The sequence below is a fragment of the Anser cygnoides genome, chromosome 4, assembly GCF_040182565.1.
Source record: "Anser cygnoides isolate HZ-2024a breed goose chromosome 4, Taihu_goose_T2T_genome, whole genome shotgun sequence".
NCBI classification, from domain to species: domain Eukaryota; kingdom Metazoa; phylum Chordata; class Aves; order Anseriformes; family Anatidae; genus Anser; species Anser cygnoides.
In genome coordinates this window covers 14,093,310-14,116,467 of record NC_089876.1, presented here as the reverse complement: position 1 = coordinate 14,116,467, position 23,158 = coordinate 14,093,310, and the positions used below count along the sequence as shown (strand labels likewise).

At 38.5% G+C, this 23,158-nt stretch overlaps 2 protein-coding genes across 4 annotated transcripts in view; one reads left to right on the top strand and one right to left on the bottom strand.

The window, feature by feature from the left end:
* Positions 1–6,236, top strand: part of CLNK (cytokine dependent hematopoietic cell linker) — a 50,380-nt gene extending 44,144 nt beyond the window's left edge. Inside the window, exons 17-18 of the mRNA XM_048047111.2 lie at positions 3,247–3,402; positions 6,088–6,236. Coding sequence (XP_047903068.2) covers positions 3,247–3,402; positions 6,088–6,219 — 288 coding nt within the window. The 3' untranslated portion in view covers positions 6,220–6,236. The remainder of the gene's footprint in view (positions 1–3,246; positions 3,403–6,087) is intronic.
* Positions 84–21,429, bottom strand: ZNF518B (zinc finger protein 518B). Of its 3 annotated transcripts, XM_066995646.1 has the most exons (3): positions 21,085–21,429; positions 11,148–14,268; positions 84–1,830 (listed from the first exon to the last, which is right to left on the bottom strand). In XM_066995646.1, the coding sequence occupies exons 2-3, from the start codon at positions 14,060–14,062 to the stop codon at positions 1,818–1,820; spliced, it is 2,928 nt and encodes a 975-aa protein (XP_066851747.1). In that variant the 5' UTR covers positions 14,063–14,268; positions 21,085–21,429; the 3' UTR covers positions 84–1,817. The 3 variants fall into 3 exon arrangements, with proteins under 3 accessions (XP_066851747.1, XP_047903038.2, XP_047903034.2); XM_048047081.2 differs by lacking the exon at positions 84–1,830 and having other exon boundaries at positions 8,163–14,268; positions 21,085–21,427; XM_048047077.2 differs by lacking the exons at positions 84–1,830; positions 21,085–21,429 and adding an exon at positions 20,416–21,073 and having other exon boundaries at positions 8,163–14,268.
* Positions 21,430–23,158: the final 1,729 nt, after the last annotated feature.

Below are 23,158 nucleotides of genomic sequence, written 5' to 3'. Positions count from 1 at the left end.
CCACAATGGCTTACTTTTTTTGTTGTTGTTGTTTTGTAAACTAACTATATAATCCATAACAATTTAGATTTGATACAAAATATAGAAAGAGTTAAAAATATTGTCAACTGATTTTATTGCATTTCTGATAAACAAATTTACATCAAAATTCTTAATTGCCACACTACCAAACATATATACACCAACAAGTAGTTTGCTAATTAACACATCAGACGTTATCAACAGGATTAAGGACAGGAGTATGTTTCAGTATTTATTTATTTCTAATTAACTACTAGTCATATGGGCATCCGCCTATCTTGCTGTTTTGCAGTCATTATTATGCTTCAGTGTTTTGCAAAGCACAGCCTGGAGGGCGTGGGGTGAGCAGAAGGACGGATGACTCCTGGGAGCAGGAGGCACTGAGCAGAGCGCTCTGAGCAGTGCCCAGCAGCCGGGGCAGCTGGCACTGGCTTGTGACCTACATGAAAGACGCTCTGCTCTCACCGTCTCACTCTGGGCAATGCGGGTGGATAAAAATAATTCTGTTGGGGTTAAAAAGGGTTTGTGGTATGGTCAACAAAAGGCATAAAATCCATTTATCTTGTAACTACTTCAGAGACTGAAAGCAAGCCTTCAGGGCTGAAACGTCAAAGACACATTCCAACCCATCAGCCAACCCGCAGTACCCCAAACTGTGCAGGGCTGGATTTATTTACTTATTAATATAATAGAATGCAGTGATTGCTGTTTTTGAGGGCAATTTTAGCACAAAACCTCTCGGCTGCAGTCTCCAGAGAGCTGCAGTCACTGAAGGAGTCAGGAGCATGAGGGCTGCTGTACTGCCACGGGTTAACAGCCAGCAGGGAGTTTCGAAGGGCTGGGGCCCCACACAACACAAGGGGTCCCGCACGTCCTGGTGGCTGCCCTGGTGTTCTGGCAGACCCACAGCAGAATGAGCTGCAAAGGGTTGCTGAGGACAGCCAGGCCAAAGAGCGCTAGCATCAAGTTATTCCAGTGTTTTTAATTTTTCTGTGGTCATTTAACTTCTTCCACTGGGCTTCCAGTCTGATAGGGTTTTACAGTGTTTCTTTAGAATACTTCTGTGCATAATAATTTTAAATACAGTATGGGATCCCAGGGCAAATGGGAGAGAGAAGGCAGTTTCTCAGTGAGCTCTTTCTAATTACATTCAGAGTAATGGCTTGAGGCCTCCCATCAGATCTAAATTTGACTACACTAGCCCGAAGTGGCCATTCTGAAAAGAGTTTGGAAAGCAAAGCATACAGCCGCTCTGTGATTGTGTAGAGGAGCATAAATGAGAAGCAGTTAGTAATGGTGTGCCTTTGGTAACAGCTGAGTGTGGGGATTAGTTCTGATACCAGATCCTGGCTTACAGCTCAATGCTTTGCACCCAGGAGGACTATCAGCAAGAACAACAATGTAGGCATATTTTTTGGACTTCAATTTATTCATAGCATCTGCTGGGAATAGCATAGTGATTTTCAGCTATTCAAAAGTAAATCAGATTTTTTAACCTCCTATCCTTAGCTACCTGTGAAAACCCCAAAAAGTATGCATTTAAGAATTAATGACTATTTTTTAACATTCTTGTAGAAATACACTGTAGCAGCTTTATTCAGTATTAGCACAGTCTCACTGAAATGCATAAATACATTTTTTTCCCTCTTTTTTTTTTTTTTTTGTATCTGATTTCTGGCCAGAAAAAAGTCTTGCACCCCACAGCATGGGTTCTACTACTGATTGCAGCAAGCACAGAATCAGATATAATAAGACTAATAGCATTCCTTGATTAATGTCATCTCTTGGTTTCTTCATTAGCTGTCGATCCTTTAAAAAAAAAAAAAAAAAAAAAAGTTCAGGTCTCCTGGTGTGGCAATTCTCATCAGAAATTCCTGTAGTTTCTACTACAGTGACAATAATTTGTTATTATTCGCATAGAATCTAAAAACTTGTGAGATGCTTAGATTTGTCAGCGGTTCTTAGCTTCTCTGATTCTCTGATTTACATATTCTTTCACTCTAGTCTCAAACATTGTTACAGTTAAGAAAAAATAAAATAAAACCATATATATGAGAACACACTCCATACAATCAAGAGTAGTAATTTTGAAAAAGTGACATTTTGTTTTTCCTTCCTCTGATCCTCTACTGCATAAATGAGAAATATCAAGATGACATGGATCAGAATTAGATAAAGTCATTTGAAGGAATTAATGTTGGAATCTTAGTTCCATCACTGGTAACTTTCTTCTTCTCAGGCCTTCCTACAAAAGAGTAAAACTAGACAGCCAGATCACAGAATTCGAAACATTTTCTGACAAACATTTAGGTTCATGAACTCTTTACGCGTATGAAAATCTTCACTGTGTTGAATGAAATTGCTAAAATCAATCATGCAAACATTTAATTGCATACTGAACTTTATGTATATGAACAACCTACTGGGTAGTTCTGCATGGGTGTCAACTCTGAACACACGTTAAGTGGACAAAGTCATTTTTCAGTATTATTTCTATATTCACTGTTACACTCCATGGGTATCTTTTTGTTATTGCATGTCCTTAAAAACAGAAACTATAATTGAAACTGTTGTAATAATTACATAAAGGATTTATTACACAACCAGGTTACCCCAATAGTATAAATATATATCATACCAGCTTAAGACTCACTACAGTTTAAAACTAAGAGGTCATAACAAGCATTAGAGACCATGTCCTTGTATCGTAAATCATTATTCTATCCAAAGGAAATTAACCAAAATCATACACTGTTTTTTAAAAAGAAAAAAATGTCATTATCTATCCTTTCTTCCTTCTTACTGTTACTCATTAACTTTTTTCTTTTAATTGATTTGACTTTTGCTATCTCATTTTAAGATTATTTACTAGCATGGAGCTTCAATAAAGATTTCAGCTTAACATTGTACAAGAGAGCAGCGTTGATAAAGCCATGCTTTTCACTATCATCAGTCAAAGTGTATGCTAATTATATTTGACTCATGGAAATTATTGATTTAAACACAGCTTCACTACATTTAAAGAAAGTGCTTTGCTAAACTGCCTACCATCGAACTTCATTTAAAAATATATTTTCTTGATACAGTATAACACTGCACTGTAAAAATTAACTAGTTTTGCAAGATTTAAAACTAAACACCCAAACACCAGCTCTAGGCAAATGTTATGATACACTTTTACCAGGATTTGCTGGTATAACTACTATAATAATTTGTGTCATACAGGATGAGACTTTCTTGGTTAGAGACTGTTCAAAGAAATCAAACACTGAACCGTATGTTTTGGTTGTCTATTATGGAAGAAGAGTATACAACATTAAAGTACGTTTTCTAGAAGACAGCCAACAGTATGCGCTGGGAACAGGTCTCAGAGGAGATGATGTAAGTAAAATGACCTCTGTCTATTGTCTATTTTATTGTATATTTGCCTATTTTATTGTATAGTGTCTATTTTGTGTTGCACTTCACAAGTTCTTAACACCAAAGATTTATTATAAACTTCCCCACATAACAATTTTGCTGTTTCATTAGTTTCTTTTACAATACTGGTGTTTCAAGTATGTCTCAATGTTTCAAGTAACTTCAAGACAGTAATTTGAAACCTAATTTTACATGCCATGCTCAAATACTGATTTAAATAACTGAAAATTTCCTACGCATGTATAATATTTCTACCTATCCTGACTAAGTATCACCTGCAAAGTAAAGCAGAAAGTCTTCCTTTTCCAGGTATACATCTTTATACCTATAATTTTAGCATATTTTGTAATTTGTTAAGATAAGTAGAAATTTTAAAATCTGTACAACTTCATACATCTGGCAGCATGGTCTGTTGCTGCTATTGCTACAAAATCAACCAGATTCTCTAATTGTCTGTCCCTCATATAACAAAAGGTGAATTAATATATTTAAAAAGAGATGAGGAAGTAGGAAAAATATGGGACAAAGGATATTCAGAAACCATGAAATAATGTGGGAGGGTTATTTTTCCAAGCAAACGCTATTTATTTGGTTGTTGCCTTCCCCCATTCCAGTCAGTTTTCATTATTAAAGATCCAGAGATAACTATAACACTGCTACTTTTCTTGTACACAGTTCTTTTGACAAACAACTCAAATCTTTGCTCACATTTAAAGCTCATCATGACACAAAAATTAAATATTTTCTACTTTCTAATTAAATATTATCTACTTTGCTAATCTGCTACATACAAAATACATGGTTTTTAGCAGAGTGGATCAAAATTATATTAGTAAAAATTACAAAAACTTCTAAAAAAATAGCACATTTGCTTTGAATCAAGTAATTTTGATTCTTAAAAAAATACAAGATTGCCAAATCAGATTTCATCTGATCCTCTTGTTATAAACTGGGCATGGATCAGGTGGAAAAGACAGTGATTACCATGAGATACTATCATGTATACAGTATGCCTGTGAATATAGGAAATGTGATAGAATAAGCCATGCATTTCTTCTAGAAACAGCACTAAAAGTACTAAAGTAACAGTATACTTGCATTTCTGTGTACAGTTCTCGTGACTTAACAATGAATCCAAAGAATAGCTCAAGATGAAAAACAGTGGTGCGATCACACATGACACGTGATCGTATCCATGACAGAAATGGATCACTTTTCTCTAGAGTTAAAGTTAGAAGTCAGTTTGTCTCACCTGCAAAAGCTTTGAAGTTACACACAGAGGGAAGAGTACTATTTAAATTGAAAGTCAATGGCACAAGGTGATTACTAATGAATTGACTGGAACGTAGAGAAGTAGAGGATTGCTAACCATCAGAATGGCAGATCAAGGACAGATTCTCACCAGTAGGACAGGTGAGGGTAGCTTTCATAGAATCATAGAATGATTTGCCATGGGCACGGAAACCTTCCGCTAGACTAGGTTGCTCAAAGTCCCATCCAACCTGGCCTTGAACATCTTCAGGGATGGGGCATCCACAGCTTCTCAGGGCAACCTGTGCCAGTGCCTCACCACCCTCATAGGAAAGAATTTCTTCCTAATATCTGATGTAAATCTCCCTTCTTTTATTTTAAAACCATTACCCCTGTCCTATCCCTACATTCCCTGACAAAGAGTCCCTCGCCAGCTTTCCTGTAAGCCTCCTTCAGGTACTGGAAGGCCGCTATAAGATCTCTCTCCCTGGAGCCTTCTCTTCTCCAGAAGAGTGCTCCAGACCTTTGATCATCTTCATGGCCCTCCTCTGGACTGATTCTAATACATCCAAGTCCTTCTTGTGCTGGGGGCCCCAGACCTGAATGCAGCACTCCAGCTGTGGTCTCACAAGAGCAGAGTAGAGGGAGAGAATCACCTCCCTCACCCTGCTGGCCACGCTTCTTTTGATGCAGCCCGGGACATGGTTGGCTTTCTGGGCTGCAAGCGCACATTGCCAGCTCATGTTGATTGTCTCAACATGTTTGAGAATGGTTCAGTTGCAACTTGATCAGTTCAGGAACCTCGAACCAAATATTCATCATTTTATGAATGGGCTTAAGGGACATCATTGTTTCTCACAGCAGGGAACAAAATTAAAACTCTGCTGAAACCCTCCTGATCTCGTACATTAAAGGGATTTTATAGTGACTTAATTGGCAAATCAAATGGGAAAATAAAAGGTACATGTAAAAAACAAACAAAACAAAACAACAACAAAAAACAGAAAAACCAGCAGTATATCATGTACTACAACCTAAGAGTAATTTTGATAGGATAAAGTTAGTAATAACTTGGAGTTGCTTCATCTTTTCAAAACCTATCATTGCATCTGCTATCAGACTTTTATGGGTGACACTGCATTCCTGGGGCTAGACATGCTTCCCTTTTGCTCCAAGCAGACAGCTGCTTTCTATCACACAAGATGGAGACACAAAGAAAATAAGAGGATTAAATCCCATTGCGTTTCCTTTTATGATAGCTTCTGTCCAATCATAATTCTACGCAAAATATTGCCTACTTCTAATGCTGTCATTTGCAATTCTTTTAATGTTATTGACAAAAACGTATAGTACTTGCAGTGTCAATGAATAATTACAATTTTTCTTTTTCCCCAGAAATTTAATTCTGTGAAAGAAATCATTGACTTCTACAAATATGTTCCCATCACACTCATCGATGGAAAGGATAAGGCAGGAAGCCAGAGAGAACAATGCTACCTTACATATCCATTCAAGTTACGCAAATGATACTTTCTGCCTCAACATCACCCATTTCTGTATAAATGTAAATAGATTATTTAAATACGTCAAAAGCCAGATTAGCCTTTGAGTGATGAAGCATTCGTATTATGAAGCATTCTAAACACTCTCCTAAAAAACTTCTCTCCAACTTGGATTATAGATTACTGTATTTTTGATTTGTTGCAATTTGTTTTTATCCAATAGATGTAAGTGAGCCTCACATTGTATTAATTCACAGAAAAGTCTTAAAAGACTGACTCCTGATACTTTGACAACGGTTGAGCAATTTGCTTATCTTGCATTGTACCTGCTAACGCAAGATGAAAACCAGTCTTGCTTACCTAAATGTCACTGAAGCTCAGTTAGTAGCAAAGCCTAATAAAGCACATTGTAGTCATATTAAATATATTCTTGCTTTTAAAAATACACACCAAATGCTATTTGTCTGAGTATTCGCTGATTAACACTTTCATTCAGCGTGCATATGTACTTGCACAACAAAAAGCCCTGCTCAGCAACCACTGAAGTCAATGGGTATCAGCTGATGCTCCCAGGTATTGGAGCAGATTCTAAGGCTACCTTTAGCAATGAAAACTCTTACTGGTTAACTAACACATATTCTTCACCTTAAGTAGAATCATAGAATCATTTAGGTGGGAAAAAACCTCTGAGATCATCAAGTCCAACCGTTAACCTAGCACTGCCAAGTCTACCACTAAACCATGTCCCTAAGCACCACATCTACACGTCCACAACCAGCCGGTACTGACATCGGAGATCTCGCCAACCTAGATGCAGGAACTTGTACATGCCCTTGCTGAACTTCATGAGGTTCACATGGCCCCAGTTCTCACATCTGTCAGGGTCTCTCCTGATAAATTCCCTCCCCAACAGGGATATCAAGTGCACCACTTGCCTTGGTGTCATCAACGAAGTTAGTGTCACCCATAAACATTATGGTTGTTCAGATTCTCTTAGGCATTGCCTTTCTAGGCAGGCCACCTCTGGTCTTGGGTTTTAGACTCTCCCTCAGATTAACTATTGCTCTTGGGAGAAATGTGCCTGGCTCTTCTTTTGCAATCATACTTCTTCCCTTCATACCTTCCTGCTTTACACAGCATAAAATAATAACATGAAGATTTGGGAATGAATGTGCTGAGCTATTTATACACATCCCTCTATCTGCCCATGTCTTTGTGCTTTGGCTGTCCGGACTGACAGCACAACAGGCACAACCACATAGTTGGTAGGATTTCCACAGGACACCCCACCCTGCTCACCAGAGGTGCCCCTAACGCTGCCTGAGGCAGGGTCAGCAGAGTGGCAGAAGCAAAGCACTGTCTGTGGAGGACAAGAGCATGGGAAGGGGGGGCTGAGAACAGAGCTGGTGGTGTGCCACTCCCTCAGTCTCCCCAGCTGGAGGCCAGCGTGGAGGGACAAAGCAATCACTGAAGTAACAGATACCTGTATTCCATATTTGAACTTTCAAACATATGTTAGGACCATTAAGCAAGCAGTCCCTTTGAATTCTCACTATGTTCAAGTGTACAGATAAAAATTATCAGTAGGAGCAGTAGAATTGTTTCAAAGTCACCTAAAAATGTTCCAGCATTTATCAAAGCGGATGAGAATTTTATTATTTTTTTTTCCCAGAAAAAAACATATAATTTATTCATACCTGAGTTTGGGGAAGTTTAACTAATTTTCCCTACGAATATGAAAGGCAAGTTTAGAGCTGTTTTGTAAAGCATTAATGATCTTCTTTTCTCAGCATGCTGAGTTTATTGAGGTAATTGGAATACACCAAGAAAGCAACCTCAGGTACTTTATCCTTACAGAACAGGACCAAGAAGAATAAAAGCATTAAAGCCCAGAAAATGACATTCCAACCCAACTTATGATGTACTGCGTAGTCGCACAGACTAGCTCTACATGAATTTAACAGTTGGTTGTTGACTTCCTTGCAATCTTTTTATTTCTCCATGTTGCATCAGAATGCAAAGGAACATTCATTACAATTATTTCTGTCAAACCACTGAGAGTATTAAATACGAAGGAAATTATTTTCACATGACATTATCTGATCATTAGAACCAAAAAATCAACAGAACAGAAGCTGCTAAGTACAGTTTGGCAAAGCTCATGAAAATTGAAGAGAGGCATGATGTAATCTGCTTTCAGACTTTTATAGTCACCATATAAATTAACTTGTGGAAGGTTTTCATGTTAAAAAAATATTTTTTTTTTCTAAATTAAACCCATGAGAAAATAGAACAGCTTAACAATTTAGATAGGAGACCATGTCAGTGACATACAAAGCCTTGTAGATGTTTAGTAAAACAGCAAAGTTGCTTACTAAAGACAAGCATTACTAGTATACTTAAACCACCTACAGTTTATAATGCTGAGCAGCAACACTTTTTCCACACACACAAAGATTACAGCTTTCATTAGGAATGTTCTAATTTTGCCAGTGAAAACTCTTAAGAAGAAAAGTCAAAGCCATTTTATTTAGTAGCTTCTACAGAAACAAAATCAATTCAAACAGTAACCTGGACTGAAAGAGTTTAAACAAAGGAGGAATTTTAGCCATGTTTTTCTTATGTTAACAATTTCGATATTTATTGTATATGATAGGCCAAAGTTTTAAAATGGAAACTATTTTCAGAATCAAAAATGCAAATAGTACTGTTAGGTTTGGCATAAAAGTACATGAAGTGAAAAAACCCTCTGGTGTACCCATCTAAAAAAATATAATTCCATTTGAATACAAAATGAGAACTGTCATTTCGTTATTACTGACAAAGCAGACAAAAGGAAATTTGTTCTGTGGAATAGGTTAGTCTATGATACAAATGATACAAAATTTTTCAATGTGTGATGAAAAAGATCTCACTTAAAGCACCAAATATCTGAAGGATTTTAACACTATTGCAAAATGCTTGGAAAGCAATGTTTTAACTGTTTTTTTAAAATAAGCCTCAGTCAGATGTACTTTATAGTTTTAAAATATTTACATTTCAATACAGATACCATACATACTTTATCAAAACAATGTATAATCTGCCGGAGTGTATAAAAAAATATTCCCAGCTTAGTTCAACTGTTTACAAAAATGCACGAACAGCGAAACGAAGAGTTAGGAACTACCAGTTTTTCAAAAGAGTAGTCCCAGTTCAAACATACAATAAACATCCAGCATTACAGTCAGTATTGATCTTCTTATCTTTAAAAATGTAATAGGTGATTTTAATTGCAATTGTGTGCTTCAATATAATTCATTCTATATGATTTTAAAATAGAATGATTTAAAATTGACGAGATGAAGAAAAACATGTATTGTTCACGTACAGTAATAACTATACCTCTTCTGTAAAAACTTGAAATTTGGCCCTGACTTAGAAATGTGTTTACGCAACTGAGCAATGTTTATACTGCACTGAAGTCAGTAGATATTATAGTACATATGTAACTAGGCACATGCTTGTATGAATTGACACCTACAAAAAATATACTCTAGCAACATCTAAAATTTTAAGATTAAGGATGAAAGATTGCACTGAAAATCTGGTTCAACACTGTCAAAGTTGTGCAATACTGTTTTTCATTTTGAAAAGTCTTTCCTCTTCAGCAAGCTTCCCCTGTAAGTAAGCATTAACCTACTGACTAAAGTTTTAACCAAATGCCCAATTCTGCAAATGTGTTCCTATCAGACCACACACACGGTATTAGAGGGTTTATGTTTGGCTATTAATTCCTCAGATTTCAGAACAATCTGTTGAGACCACATTAAGAAAAGCTTCTCTCTCCTATCAGTCCAAGTTTGATGGTATCTCTGGCTCTGCCTGCTCAGAACAAAGCCAGTACAAAAAGCTTGACAGTCTTGTGCTCTCCTTCTCATCTCTACGCAATACAGTCTAGGTAAAGACTAAGTACTACAAAAAATTAATCTTTTTAGTGCTATTTGACCTAGCGTGATTAACTCTGATCTCACAGATTCTTCATTTACACATTTGTATTCCTTGAAAGTCAGTGGAGGTAGTCTTCTTCCACTGAAACAGTGCTTGCACTTAAGTTTTACTTTCTCTGCTTGGTACATAAATTGCCATCAAAAACTGATATACGCTTGCTGCCCACTGAAGATTGAAGGTGCTTTTCACTACATATATGCCTAATCTCTGAAACAGCATGCTGTAACAAAACAAATTAAACCCTGTGAGACAGATCCCATAGTCTAAGATTTTAATTCATACAGACCTAGAACAAATCAGTTACAGCACACTATTCTAACACAGAGAATGGCAACTAGAAAAATGTTTGCATAGCAAATCTTTTTCAAGTTTATCTTATGGAACAGATGAAGTTGACCTCCAATAAAAATTTCAAACATGAGTGCAAAGTAGTGCTTAGTCCTCATTATAAGCTTCTCAGTATCTTCCTAATTCTGCTCTCTTCTCCCACTTTGCTAACAGTAGAGACCTTCTCACGAAGTAAAACGTTTTTTCCTGTCTTCCTTTCCAAACAAATTGATGGCGCCCATTAAAATTGAGATTTAAAAAAAAAAAAAAAACAAAACAAAAAAAACAACACCTCTCACTTAATGATTTTTTACTGGAAGAGAAAGAACATCCCAACCCTTGGTTGCCTCTATCAAGTGCCTTTGTCCATGACTTATCCATTCTTCTTGGTCCATATACACTCTTCCACAAAACCAACACTTAAACATACACTGAAGTGTTTCAGCTGGTGAAGCTTCCACCACCTGGTAATTGTTTTTATGGGTCTTTTTTAGTTTCATTTTTAGCATACTCTGCTTTTTTGCTTGGCTTCCTGTCTCAGCATTTTGAAGAGTAAGACGCTTTCGATAACGTTTGACACCAAGACAACTACTTGTCCTTTCCGATAGAACTACTTTCAGGACATGACCTTTATACCTGTTGATAGTCTTCATGACATTAATTATCTCTGGCGTGTCAACGTCAGGATGGTTTAATACCACAACCGGCTGGTTGCGACGAGGGCATTTGATCAGCTGATTCATTCTCAGAGGGACAAGCCGAAGACGTCTTGCTGTCAATAGATACGACATGTCAGAACTTGAACTGGTTTCTGACTGAGTTCTTGTTTTCCTCTTAGGAAGTTCCCTGAAGCTTGCTTGTTTTACCTTATTTTTGGGTCCTAGTTGACTTTTTGAATAGGGTTTGCTTTGCTTACTCACATCACTGCTTTTCTGATATGGTACACCATTTTGTTTGCTATTTTTAATACTTGCTTCTCGCCTTGGTCTTTGCCTGAGCGATAGACTTCGAGACTGAGCATTTGGTTCAATCTGATTAGGCAAATGTGGCAAATCACTGCTAAATTTCTCAGAAACACTAACAGGAACTGGGCGAGGCAAAAGCATTTCATTGCAATACACAGAAGGAGCTGATACTTCACTCTTCTCTATTCCTTTAGAGTTTTGACTACTAGTAGCATTAAGCACTCTCAACACTGTCCCTTTGGGGATAAACACTGGAGTAGCAACATTGGAATTTTTAGTTACCCTGCTTTTAGATGTTCTTGCAAACGTAAGCAGCTGCTCGTTACTGTGTTCTTCACTACTAATCACACTATTTCCACCATGCACTTGAGGGAAAGACATAGCTTGTTCCAGTTCAGTGGCAGGAACGACTCTCTCACAGCTTGCTGAATTTTCCTGAGGGAAATGCACCTTTTTACTAGAAGCTTGACATCTCAAAGGCACAGATTTCATGTTAGATTCAGCAGCAGACATGAGCTGAGCAATCTTTCTACACAGCAACGTAGCTGACTTCTTATTGCACGTTGTATCATCCCATCTGACGCCCTCTGGAACATTTTCAGCCCCAGAACTAAGAGAAAATACAGATGAAATAACAGGTCCCTCAAAAGGATTGCTCTTATTTTCCATTTTCTGTAGTTCTAATGATTCCAGAAGAATATTGTTTTTTGGACTTATAGTTTCAGCTTTCTTTACTTTGCTAAAGCCAAAACTCATGTCCTCCCAAGGTGGAGTTGTAGTGAAATGAAAGTTTTTTTCCGCTTCAGAACATGTAACAGATTTTTTATCAAAACCCTTACCAGTTAGATGTGTTTCTGCAGAGCTAACTACCAGATTCTTACATTCTTTGTCATCCCTCTTTAGAGGCAATGTATCTTTTTGTTTAAGGACTGCAGCAGAATAGAATGTTTTGCCCTCCTGAGTAGCTTTTACTGAAACGTTCTTGGAACTTTTATCTTCAGAAACAGTGGCATATTTTGGACGGGATATATCCGCACCTTTTTCATAACAATACAAATCATAATGTAAGTTATTTTTTCCATCTACTTCCCACTTTGAGGATTTAAGATCACTTTTTTTTTCAGTACTATTAGTCACCAGAGACTGAGAATAAAGCTCTGCAACACCTGAATGCACATCAATACCTTTTACCAAATGAAGGCGTAATTTTGATGCATCTTCTCTCTGTATAGATACAGAATTGTAGTCTAAACATTGAGAATCCGAAGAACAAAGACATTCAGAATTTTTGTCATGTGTACTCTCCAAATTAAGCTGGTTACTAACACTGGATAACTTGTCTACATTCACTTCCATGGTTAGTAACTCATTTTGAATCACAGGAGATGTTTTTTTTCCTTCTACAGATCGTTCTATACCTTGATACTCAAGTTCCTCTTCAGCACAGTTCACAGGTTTGTAAGCTGCTTCTTTCATAGGTATTAGTTTAAGAACCAGCTGTTGAGCTCCATTCACTATTTTAATCTCTACTATCTGAGCTAAACAGTTAGAAGGAACTACAAGTTCAGATGGTGCAATTACTGTTAAAGGCATTCCAGGTTGTAAAGGCTCAGATTTTGGAGAATAAACCTCAACTTCCACACTTTGATTCTCACAGATGTTTATTTCAGATGGCTCCAATATTGTTTTGTCCTGTAGTGATGTTGCATTTATGCTACATTCTGTATCACGAGATGAACAGACTATTTTAGTCACTCTTTCTGGAATCTCACAAATCATATTTGAAGATGAATTTGAAAGTTCGCTTTGAAAAGGAATTTCTTCATATTTCTGCTTTTCAAATAAAGTGCTTTTACTTGGCAAGCAAGCCTTCTTTCGCTTGTGGTTTATGATAGTATTTGAAGGCCGTTTTGTGGGTGCTTCATGTACTCTTCTTGTATGTTTTACTATATAGTCATGTCTAACGGCACCATATTCACAGTATTCACACTGATAAGGAAAAGTTCCAGTGTGTTTCACCAAATGTCTCTGGAATTCACCTTTAGTGTAAGATACATAATTACATTGGGAACAAATAAATTTAATTTCTTCATGTTGACCTATATGCTTTTTATACTGTAAAGGATCCCGTGTTGAAAATCTACACTTATCACAGTAGTATTTACCTGGCAGAAAGTTTTTAACTTTAAATGTTTTCTGTTTTCTACTTGAGGATATTTTTTCATGCTTTTCAAAGTCTACAGCATTGGCACCTTCAGGAACAAAATGGAAAGCAGGCGGTGGAATATGACTGCATGTCTTACATATGAAATTTTTGTCTTCAGTCCACCCGAGTTTCTTATGCTTTTCTATATCTCGCATTGAAATTTTCTGAACATTTCTGCATTTTATACAGTTTATCAGTGACAACTTATTATTCTCAGCCTCAGTCCCTTGGTACAGGCAGTTCTGGTCATCATCCCCTTTTGATGGATTTGTTTTATCTTCAGAAGATTGCTTTGGGGATGTAGTTAAGGAATTATTTTTATCATTAACTTGGCCAGGGTACAATCTTGGTAAAATTTCCCTCATTTTCTTCAATTGCATTTGAGAAGATGCAACTCTGCAGTAGTCTTGTCAAACAGAGCAGTAACAGACAATGTTTTCTTGATATTACTCTTGTGTATGCTGCTTATCAATTACTCATTCGGGCCACCAATCTGCAAAATATGCTCTTTGGAAGAAGTGGTGCTCAAGGAACTGCATCCATATTATATTCCATGTCCTTAATTTTATTCAATCAACTTGCAGCACTAGGGAATAAAAAGTAGAAGATTAAGTCAGTTATGATTTACTAATCACTAAAATACAGTGAACTACAGCTTAATTACAACATGCAAACTTGTTAATGTAACATTGATTGTATTGTGCACATACAATCATTAACTCTACATGAAATATATCCAAATAAATAACCCTTTAATGTTTTCTTATATTCACTGTTCGTAAATTCATGAAATGATCTAATATATAACAAAACCTAGATAGTTTCTTCCATGTTGTGAAAAAAAAAATCAATTTAAAAACACCTATTTAAGCCTAACAAAAAAGATGCTCAGTAACAGAACTCAGCACCAGAATTTGATTTCAGTTTATATACAGTCCTTGACTGAGGAAAAGATACTATAAAACACTATAGGTGTCACTCATTTATGAATAGCAGTAAGAAAAAGGAAAGCAAGTCCAACTCTAAGGATTATTAGAAACACACAACCAAGTTAACATAAAAATTCCTGAAGTATAGATGTAAATTCTTTTCTAAGCCATGCCAATGTTTCCAGATCCAAGCAGTCCTGAACATTAACTCATAACAACATATGATTTCTACTTCACATATTCTCAAAATAATTAGGTCAAAACAATCTGTGGCTGCAATAAGTTAATTACTTTCACTTCTATTAATATCAGTACAATCACTTCTACATACATGTGCTTGTGGACAAGCACATAAATAATTCACTCCAACCCAATAATAGAAAATGTATTATTCGAGCAAAATAAGCAATGCAATGGTAGGCAGAGGAAGAACAGTATTATTAGTATAAAACCACCACAATCACTTGTGCAACACTTTTGGCCCCACAGGTTCTAGTACTTACTGTCACTTTTCTACATTTAACACGAACAAGATCTCAGCTTTAAAAGCTTTTGCCAAAACTACGACACCATTGAAATTTGGAAAATAAACAAATGAAGCATCTTTTTGAGACATAAATAAAACAAGATAAAGTCCAAAGCTAACAGTAACAAATAAAAATCTATTCAACACCTTTCTTACTCAAACAGTCTTACTTACAGACATAGTGTTGCACAGATCTGCATTCAAGTATAGAACCTGAGGTTATTTCTAGACTCCTCTGCATTTTAATATATCACACAGAAGATGGCTATTTCTCCTCCTGAAATCTAGTTTCTCTCCATGACTATCTACAGAGAATAGGGCTTGATTTGGGCTCTAAAACCCTCTCACAGAGCTGAGATCACATATTAACATCTTACTACTATAATACTACCTGAATGAGAACTTGACACTCCAGAACACCTTTACATTGCCTGGATATGAGTAAGAATCCAGAAGGTTCTTCCTGCATCTCCCTGCGTTCCATCTGCTAACATTCCTAATTGCTGTAAGAATGCCACCCTAGAGATGGGGCTACACAAAGAGCATATGAATTGACGTAACCTCAAACAACAGCAAAAAGTTAGAAAATTGGTTAGATAATTGCCTTTTCAGTCTCTAGCAGATGGATGGTGGCACACCTCAAACTCACCAGTAGGTAGCACTTAGGACTATAGCAGTCTCATCTCATTACAGTGCAGACAGCTATAGCTACATCCCTGCTTGAAAAACAAATCCACGGCAGCTTCCCAGGAAGAGGAAAAGTATACATTACTATATCATGATCTGAAGTTTTGTGTTTGATTTGTTTGGTTGTTTTAATCTAACATTGGTAACATTAGCACCTGGATAACAGGAGGAAAGTAAAATAAACGCTTCTGATGATCTCAGAAGGACTGTTCTCCCCTGCTAACATAACTTTAGACTTGGGATGAATCTTGTTGACACAAAAGACATACGGTAGACCTATATTCAAGAGATCCACTGCTTTATTTCAGGAGAAAGATTATACAAGAGTTTGGAGAGCTCAAGTGCTGCATCCAGACCAAAGATGCTTTGATGATTTGTACAGTTTTAACAAGTAACTAAAAAAACTGCATTTTGAAAGGGACAGGTGAAATTAGATTAATATTGTCTTTGCCTTTTTTGCTGTTAGCAATTACCTGCTCATACTGAAACTGCACTCCACATAAACTGGCCAGCAGATAAGCATTGCGTACCTTATGCCATCAACAACCTTGATCACAAAAACCAGTATTAAACAAAATACATGGAAAGTTTTCTTATTTTTTGTAACACTGTAAACTTCACCTTCCAGAACAGCATGAAAAAGGATCCACCACCTTTAAAGACCAAGAAAGCACAGGAAACACTGTCAAACTTCTTATAAAACCTTCAATTTACCAGACAGACCTCAACTGCTCAGCCCAAGAAGGCAGCACTAGAAGAATTTAACAGAGGTAACTCAGAGAACAGGCTAGTAGTCTTTCTAAACTTTTCTAACTCAAGTAGTTTTATATTTGAAAGAGAAAACAAATGGGTATATAACCCCAACTCCAAGCTTTTATGCAGACCTGTGACAAATACTATGTTCAAATCAGTGTTGTTAGAAGCCAGGTTTCAAATGTTGCTGGAGTTACTGTGACTGCATTTGAGGCATGTGGTCAGTTAAACCCGACCAGCATCCAAACACCCACACAGCCTCTCACTCAGTTCCCATCCCTCCCTGAATAGAAAGGGGAGTGAACTGCAGGAGAAGAGCAAGAAAACTCATGGGTTGAGACAAAGACAGTGTCATAGATGAAAGTAAGAAGCAAAGTGTAGGGGAGGCAGTGACATAAACGAACTCACTCACCATCTCCCACAAGCAGACCAACACCCAGCCAGTCTACACACAGCAACCACCTTGGAAGCCAACACTCCTCTCCCCTTTTTCCTCTACTTCCAGTTATTATTGCATATTAGGATGTTTTATGGTATGAAATACCCACCTGGCCAGTCCTAACCAGTTGTCCCAGCAGTGCCCCCTCCAAGTCTCTTGCTCACCCCTTGTCTACTCACTACGAGCCTAGGGGGGCAGTAAGGGAAAAAAAAAAAAAAAAAAGGCCTTGACATTGTGCAAACACTGTTCAACACCAGCCAAAACACTGGTATGTTATCAATTCTGTTTTAGCCACAAATTCGAAACACAGCCCAATACAGGCAGCTCTTAAAAAATTCAACTCCATTCCAGCCTAACCCAGTACAAGGTGAAAATGAACTGAATGACCAGCAGCTGCTGAAATTACACCCTTGCTGTCTACCTGTCTACCTAGCTTTTTTTTTCCCCCCACAATCTTTTTTTTTTTTTTTTAATTAACTGTTCAGTGATCAGGAAAGGTTTGATGCAAACCATTCCATTTTATCACTATTTTGGCTAAAACAAAGTACACTGCAATGTGTTGGTTTTTGATTTTTCATTAAATACAGGAATGAAATTAGTTGCTTTTTCTGATTACTTCAAAAAAATAGATCTTTAAAGTACACACAGAAAGGTAGTGCAATAATCCAGCATCCATTCACTTCATACCAGCATGAATGGGGAGAGGAGGGGGCAGGCTGAGAATTACCCTGAAGAATTGTGGTAATTAACTGTTAGCAGAGACATGCTTCAGAAGATTTAATTAAATTATACATACTGTATTTTTTCAAGTTACAATCAGATGCAGAGCGCACAGACCAAACCAAAGATACCACTGGAACAAGACCTGAAAGTCTACAAGGAGTCTGAATAGAAATGCAGGAATGGGACTGATGAAGAATCACATAAAAGATACTAGGAGTGTCAAAAATCAGTTCTAGTCACTGTCTTTACAAGAATGTATTCACACAAAAAAAAGTTTATGAAAATACTTTGAAATTCTAGATACCCTAGTTTTTGGAAAAACTTGGAAGAAGAAACAGAGGCACATGAAAAAAAGGATAACAGGAAGTTAAACCAAACTTTATTCACTCCTACCAAACACTTACTATTCAATGACATTAAAAAAAAGGAAAATTAATGAAAGGAAATATTCCCACCTTGCACGTAACACTAAGTAGTGTATCTTGAACCTTGCTTCTCAAGATAGAGATCAACAGATCCACAGAAGTCAAAATGTATTCCAAACAGTAGATACCACATTTTTATAAAGGTTAGAAAACAAACACCAAGTAAAAATAAATACATAAATAGACATCCTCTGCAGTCTGACTATGCCAAATCCATCCAGTACAAAGTTTTTGCACTGCAGTAAATTACAAACCACTGACGCAGCCACTGTCAGAGACAGGAATTCCTAGCATCTTCCCATTATTCTATATTTATGAAAATTTCCATTAACTTCAAATACATTAATACTTTGTTCATCATCTCAAAGAAAAATATTTCTTTTCCACTCTTTTACTTCCCTTCTTTACCTCAAAGTATACACTACTATCAACAAAATGGATGTGGCAAGCAGCATGTTTTTATCATACGTGATCAAATAAGTAAACCTTACTTCAGCGAAGTATACACCTCTCACATACTAAGTTCACAAACCGCACTCAACAATCAAGCTCTCCTTTGGTATTGAAAAACCCATTCAACTCATTTCCTAAGAGAAATAAGTTTAAAAAGAATTAGAAGACACTGTGCATCACTGTACCAGGAGTATAGCATGCAAAATGCGAGTCTCTGTGGGAAAACTTAAATCTCCATGTAAACTTATCTTGTCTGCATTTCACAACTCCATACTATGCCACATACAAGCCATGTAGTATTGGTTGGCTGTATCTGATAAGCTGAGTGAACTGTCCTACTGACCCAGCAACAGGGGTTGACTAGCCAACAACCCACAATTGTCAGCCACTAGCTTTAGGCCTAACAACTGGGAGAGATCCAAAGCGCTTGACCCAAGTATTGCATAATATTGCAACTAATTAAAAGCACTCATTTTGTATTAAAAGCGAATTATTCAAATACACCAAAGAGATTTTATCTGTAATTATTTCTTCTTAAAATTGCATTTTGCTTCAAAGTGACAGCTAATCACACAGACGTAGGGCTTTTTGTATCTGAAATTCACATCAAGCTTTTCAATCAAAATCAATGAGGAATGTCAATGCAGATAATTAAGAAAGAACAAAGACCACGAACCAAGTTTTTAAATCTTACTTTTATTATAAAATATACAGTTATTTCACTCTACAGAAAAAAATGTAACTACATTCAGAATGTTTACTACTTATGGTATAAAGTTATGCAAAATATTGATTAAAAGTAACTAAATATTTTTCTAATGCATAGATGAAAAATTCTAAAAATGTATCAACATTTACAGACATCATAAAAAGGCATGTATACATATATATATATATAAAATGCAGTATATAAATACACAGTTTTCTACTGAAATGGAGGTCTGAGGCTCTAGGCCTGAGGCCTAGCTTTATCTGTACCTGACATATAAAAGACTCTGGTATATAATTCAACTGCTTGGTGGTCTTATTGCAATAAACTAAGCAAGGCACCCTAATGTAACTACTATATCAAAGGCAATACTTTAGACAGTGTCCAAAGAGATGCTCATACAGTTGTTTATCATTACATGCATGATTATCTTATGAATTTATGTTGCATACCTCTCTATTTCACAGAAATTACAACCATTTCAAAAATCTCTCTGTATATCCAAAGCATACTGACTAGCATTTAGTATTACCTTGTTCTATGCTTTAAGGCCTGTAAGCAACAAAGCAAGGAAGCATGACACTACAGAAAATGGGAGAGGAAGGAGAAAAGAGCTCTATTACATATTCCTCCATACCCAGTTCACAAAACACTCATGTAGATGCTAAAATTCATCCCTATGGATTTAATTTCTAATCAAATAAACCACTTATATAAGGATTTGCAAGAAAAGGACCTACTACTACAACCTTTTATTGTAGTAGTCATGCAGAAGAGAATACTAGCAAAATCCTGTAGAATACCATTAGTCTTCTTTGTAACAAAAGACTTCTTTTTATTACACGTGTGCTTCAGGACACGTAGGCTACATCCATGATAATACTGGATTATTTTTTAAAAGAATTCTGTCATTTTATACATCAAATTTTTCTTTAGCGTCCAATGTCAGATATTTTTATGATAGATTCCGTAGCAAAAAAATTTAGTTTCGGATTTAATTAAGAGATTCTTATGCCTAAACACTATAAAGAACAAAATCTACATACAAAAGGCAAGATGTTCAATTTGCTCAGTAACGTGGTTACTAACCCGAAAGCTTCTCTTCTTCAAGAAAAACGTCCCAGACGCCAAACCTGGACAACAGCTTTAGAGTCCAGGCGAATCCACAGCACTCTCATGGCGTCCACGAGCCAGCAGCACCCGCCAGCTTACCACCAAAAAAAAACAAAGACGAAAAAAAAAAAAAAAAATCCCAATTTTCTCAGGCATCCAGCCCGCCCACGCAGACACGGTGCTGCCCCTCCGAGGAGGCCAGGCCCGTCTCGCTGACAGAGCGTCTTCGCTTCGGTGCCCGGGCGGTGAGGGATGACCGGGCGGCCGGCGCATCCTCCGCAAGGCCTCGCAGCCGTCCGCCCGCTGCCGCCGCCGCCGGCGGGGAGGCGGCTCCGCCCGCAGCGCCGCGGCAACGCCGCCGGCGGCCCGCAGGGGGCAGCACTGCGCCGGGCCGCAGCCCGCGCTCGCCGCCGGGACCCCCTTCAGACCTCCCCCTCAGGAAGGCGGGCACGCAGGCTGGCAGCCGCGACGCGGGACCGCCCGGGGGAGCCCGGCGGTGCGGGAGCCCCCCCCCGGCTGGGAGGAGGGCGATAAAAGCGTTGTCTTCCTCTGCCGCTTCACGGACTCCCCTCGGCTCCAGGCGCGGCGCCCGCTCCACCTCTCCCCACAGAAGGCGCCGCTCCTTGGCGCCTCCGAAGCACTTACCCCAGCGACAGCGAGCCCGTGCCCCCCGCCCGCTGCTGCTGCTTCTAGTGCTGCTGCTGCTTCTAGTGCTGCTGCTTCTAGTGCTGCTGCTGCTTCTAGTGCTGCTGCTTCTAGTGCTGCTGCTCCTAGTGCTGCTCCTAGTGCTACTTCGGCCCGGCCCTCCGCTCACCACGGCGACGGGCAGCGGAACTGACCTCAGCGGCGGCCATGCGCCGCGCCGCCCCATTGGTCAGCGCCGCGCCGCCGTTCCCGCCGGCGGCGCCGTGTAGAACTCTACTGAGGCGCCCCGCGCGCGCCGGCGGTGGCGCAGGCGCGCTGCGAGCCGCAGCCCGCACCGTGAGGCCCGGCCGGGCACGGCCCCGCGGGGATCCCTTGGGAGGAGAGCCCGGCGCAGCGGTGCCACCTCGAGGAGGCGCGGGGAGTGCAGCCCGGCCCCGCACGCCCAGCTGTCAACCAACCGTGCGCGGCTCGAGGGGAGTGGTGGTGGAGGAGGACGAGGCCGGGTTGATGTTAAAAGGCGTTCAGTGTTTACCAGAAGGATGACTGGAGAAGGGTTCGTCGTAGGGTTGCTGTATTCTCAATGTCTGTCGTGTGTTGCGTGACTGAGATCGCAGGGATACGGGAAAACCAGGGGGAAGCGAAGCACCCTTGTGTCGTGCTCGGCAGGGTTGCGCAGCGCCCTGTTTGCTGGCACTGTCACGGTTCTTATCACACTGCATTTGGTTTTCCTTTGTAGGGAAGGGTTCTGACAGCACAAAAGTCTGGTGGTTGCAATATCTCACCACATTCCCACTGACATCACAGTGATTAATTTAATACAGGACATAGGCTTAAATTTCACACGGATTGCTCAGTTAAGTAGCACGATGGTGTAGTGGTTGTTTTCTGTTGCTTCCTATTAAATCTAAATTTCTGTCTAAAGAAATTGTTCGTAGTCTAATTTGAAGGGAGAAAAGTTTAAACTTTTAGCATGCTACCTCCTAAAGATCCTTTTAATGTGACCACAGTATTTAACTATTATACTTAAAGAGGAAACCACATTTAACATAGAATCCAGAGTCTTTGCAAATAGTGTCTTTAAAATGGAGCTTTTTCTGTACAAGACTTAACAGTTGTATGCCATTTTCCTGCTTGTTCTGTTACATGGGATCTGTGCGATAAAAGGAACCGCTAGTAGGTCGTATCTTCTGATGAGTCTTTACTAGTACCATTGGAAAGAGTGGGCTTGACCTAGTCTTGCCGTTGTCTAGGTACGCCTGAGTGATACAGGTGGTATTTTGTGTTCTTACTCCATCATAGGCATTGACTGTACTCTATGTTGCAGACAGGTTATGGGAGTGGATCAGCCTTTGCCTTGACAAATTTATGCGTTGAGATAGCTAACATTGTCATCTAATCAGTCAGAGTTATGTATCATCTGTGTGGATGCCATGAAAGCCACCACGGGTGATCTCGACTTAACTGGCTTGTGTCAACTGTTCTGCAAAGATAAATATATGTGGGTTACACTTAGCATATAGTTTTCTTGAAAATCAGAAGCAATAGAAACATTCCTGAAATAAAAGATGATACTGTGTAACACAAGTAGTAAGTCAAGAAATAAAGAGTTTGCTGGTCAAACTGTTCTGTGGTGTTCGGTTTGTTCGTTTTTTCCACATCATTTAGCTGTATCTTAAACAGTCCTGAGTGTGATAAATGCACTTCATATCCGTGAAATTGAACAAGTTATCTGATACACAACAGTGATTAAACACTTTCACAATTCTTCCTTAGCCTGTTCCTAGGTTAGAAAAGCAATTGCCTGTAGCAAAAGCAAATAGATCATTCAGTATTTAAATAAGGCCAGATTAAACGATGTGACCCAGAAAAGCCTTTTTTTTTTTTTAATGGAAAGATTAAGAGCCAATTTGCAGCTTCCTTGCTGTTTTCCAGCTACACTAAGTTCAGTCTCCTCCCTGCATTTTGTATCCTTGTGTTCACAGCTACTCCACCATTTCCTTTCACTGTCATGTAAATGCTGTCTTCGCTGAAATGAGTCAGATCCGTTCAGATCCTAGCTCCCCTTCTCATTTAG

Bases quoted from the DNA above. Each gene is read 5' to 3' on its own strand.
- ZNF518B (XM_048047081.2), bottom strand. From the start codon at position 14,062: ATGCAATTGAAGAAAATGAGGGAAATTTTACCAAGATTGTACCCTGGC.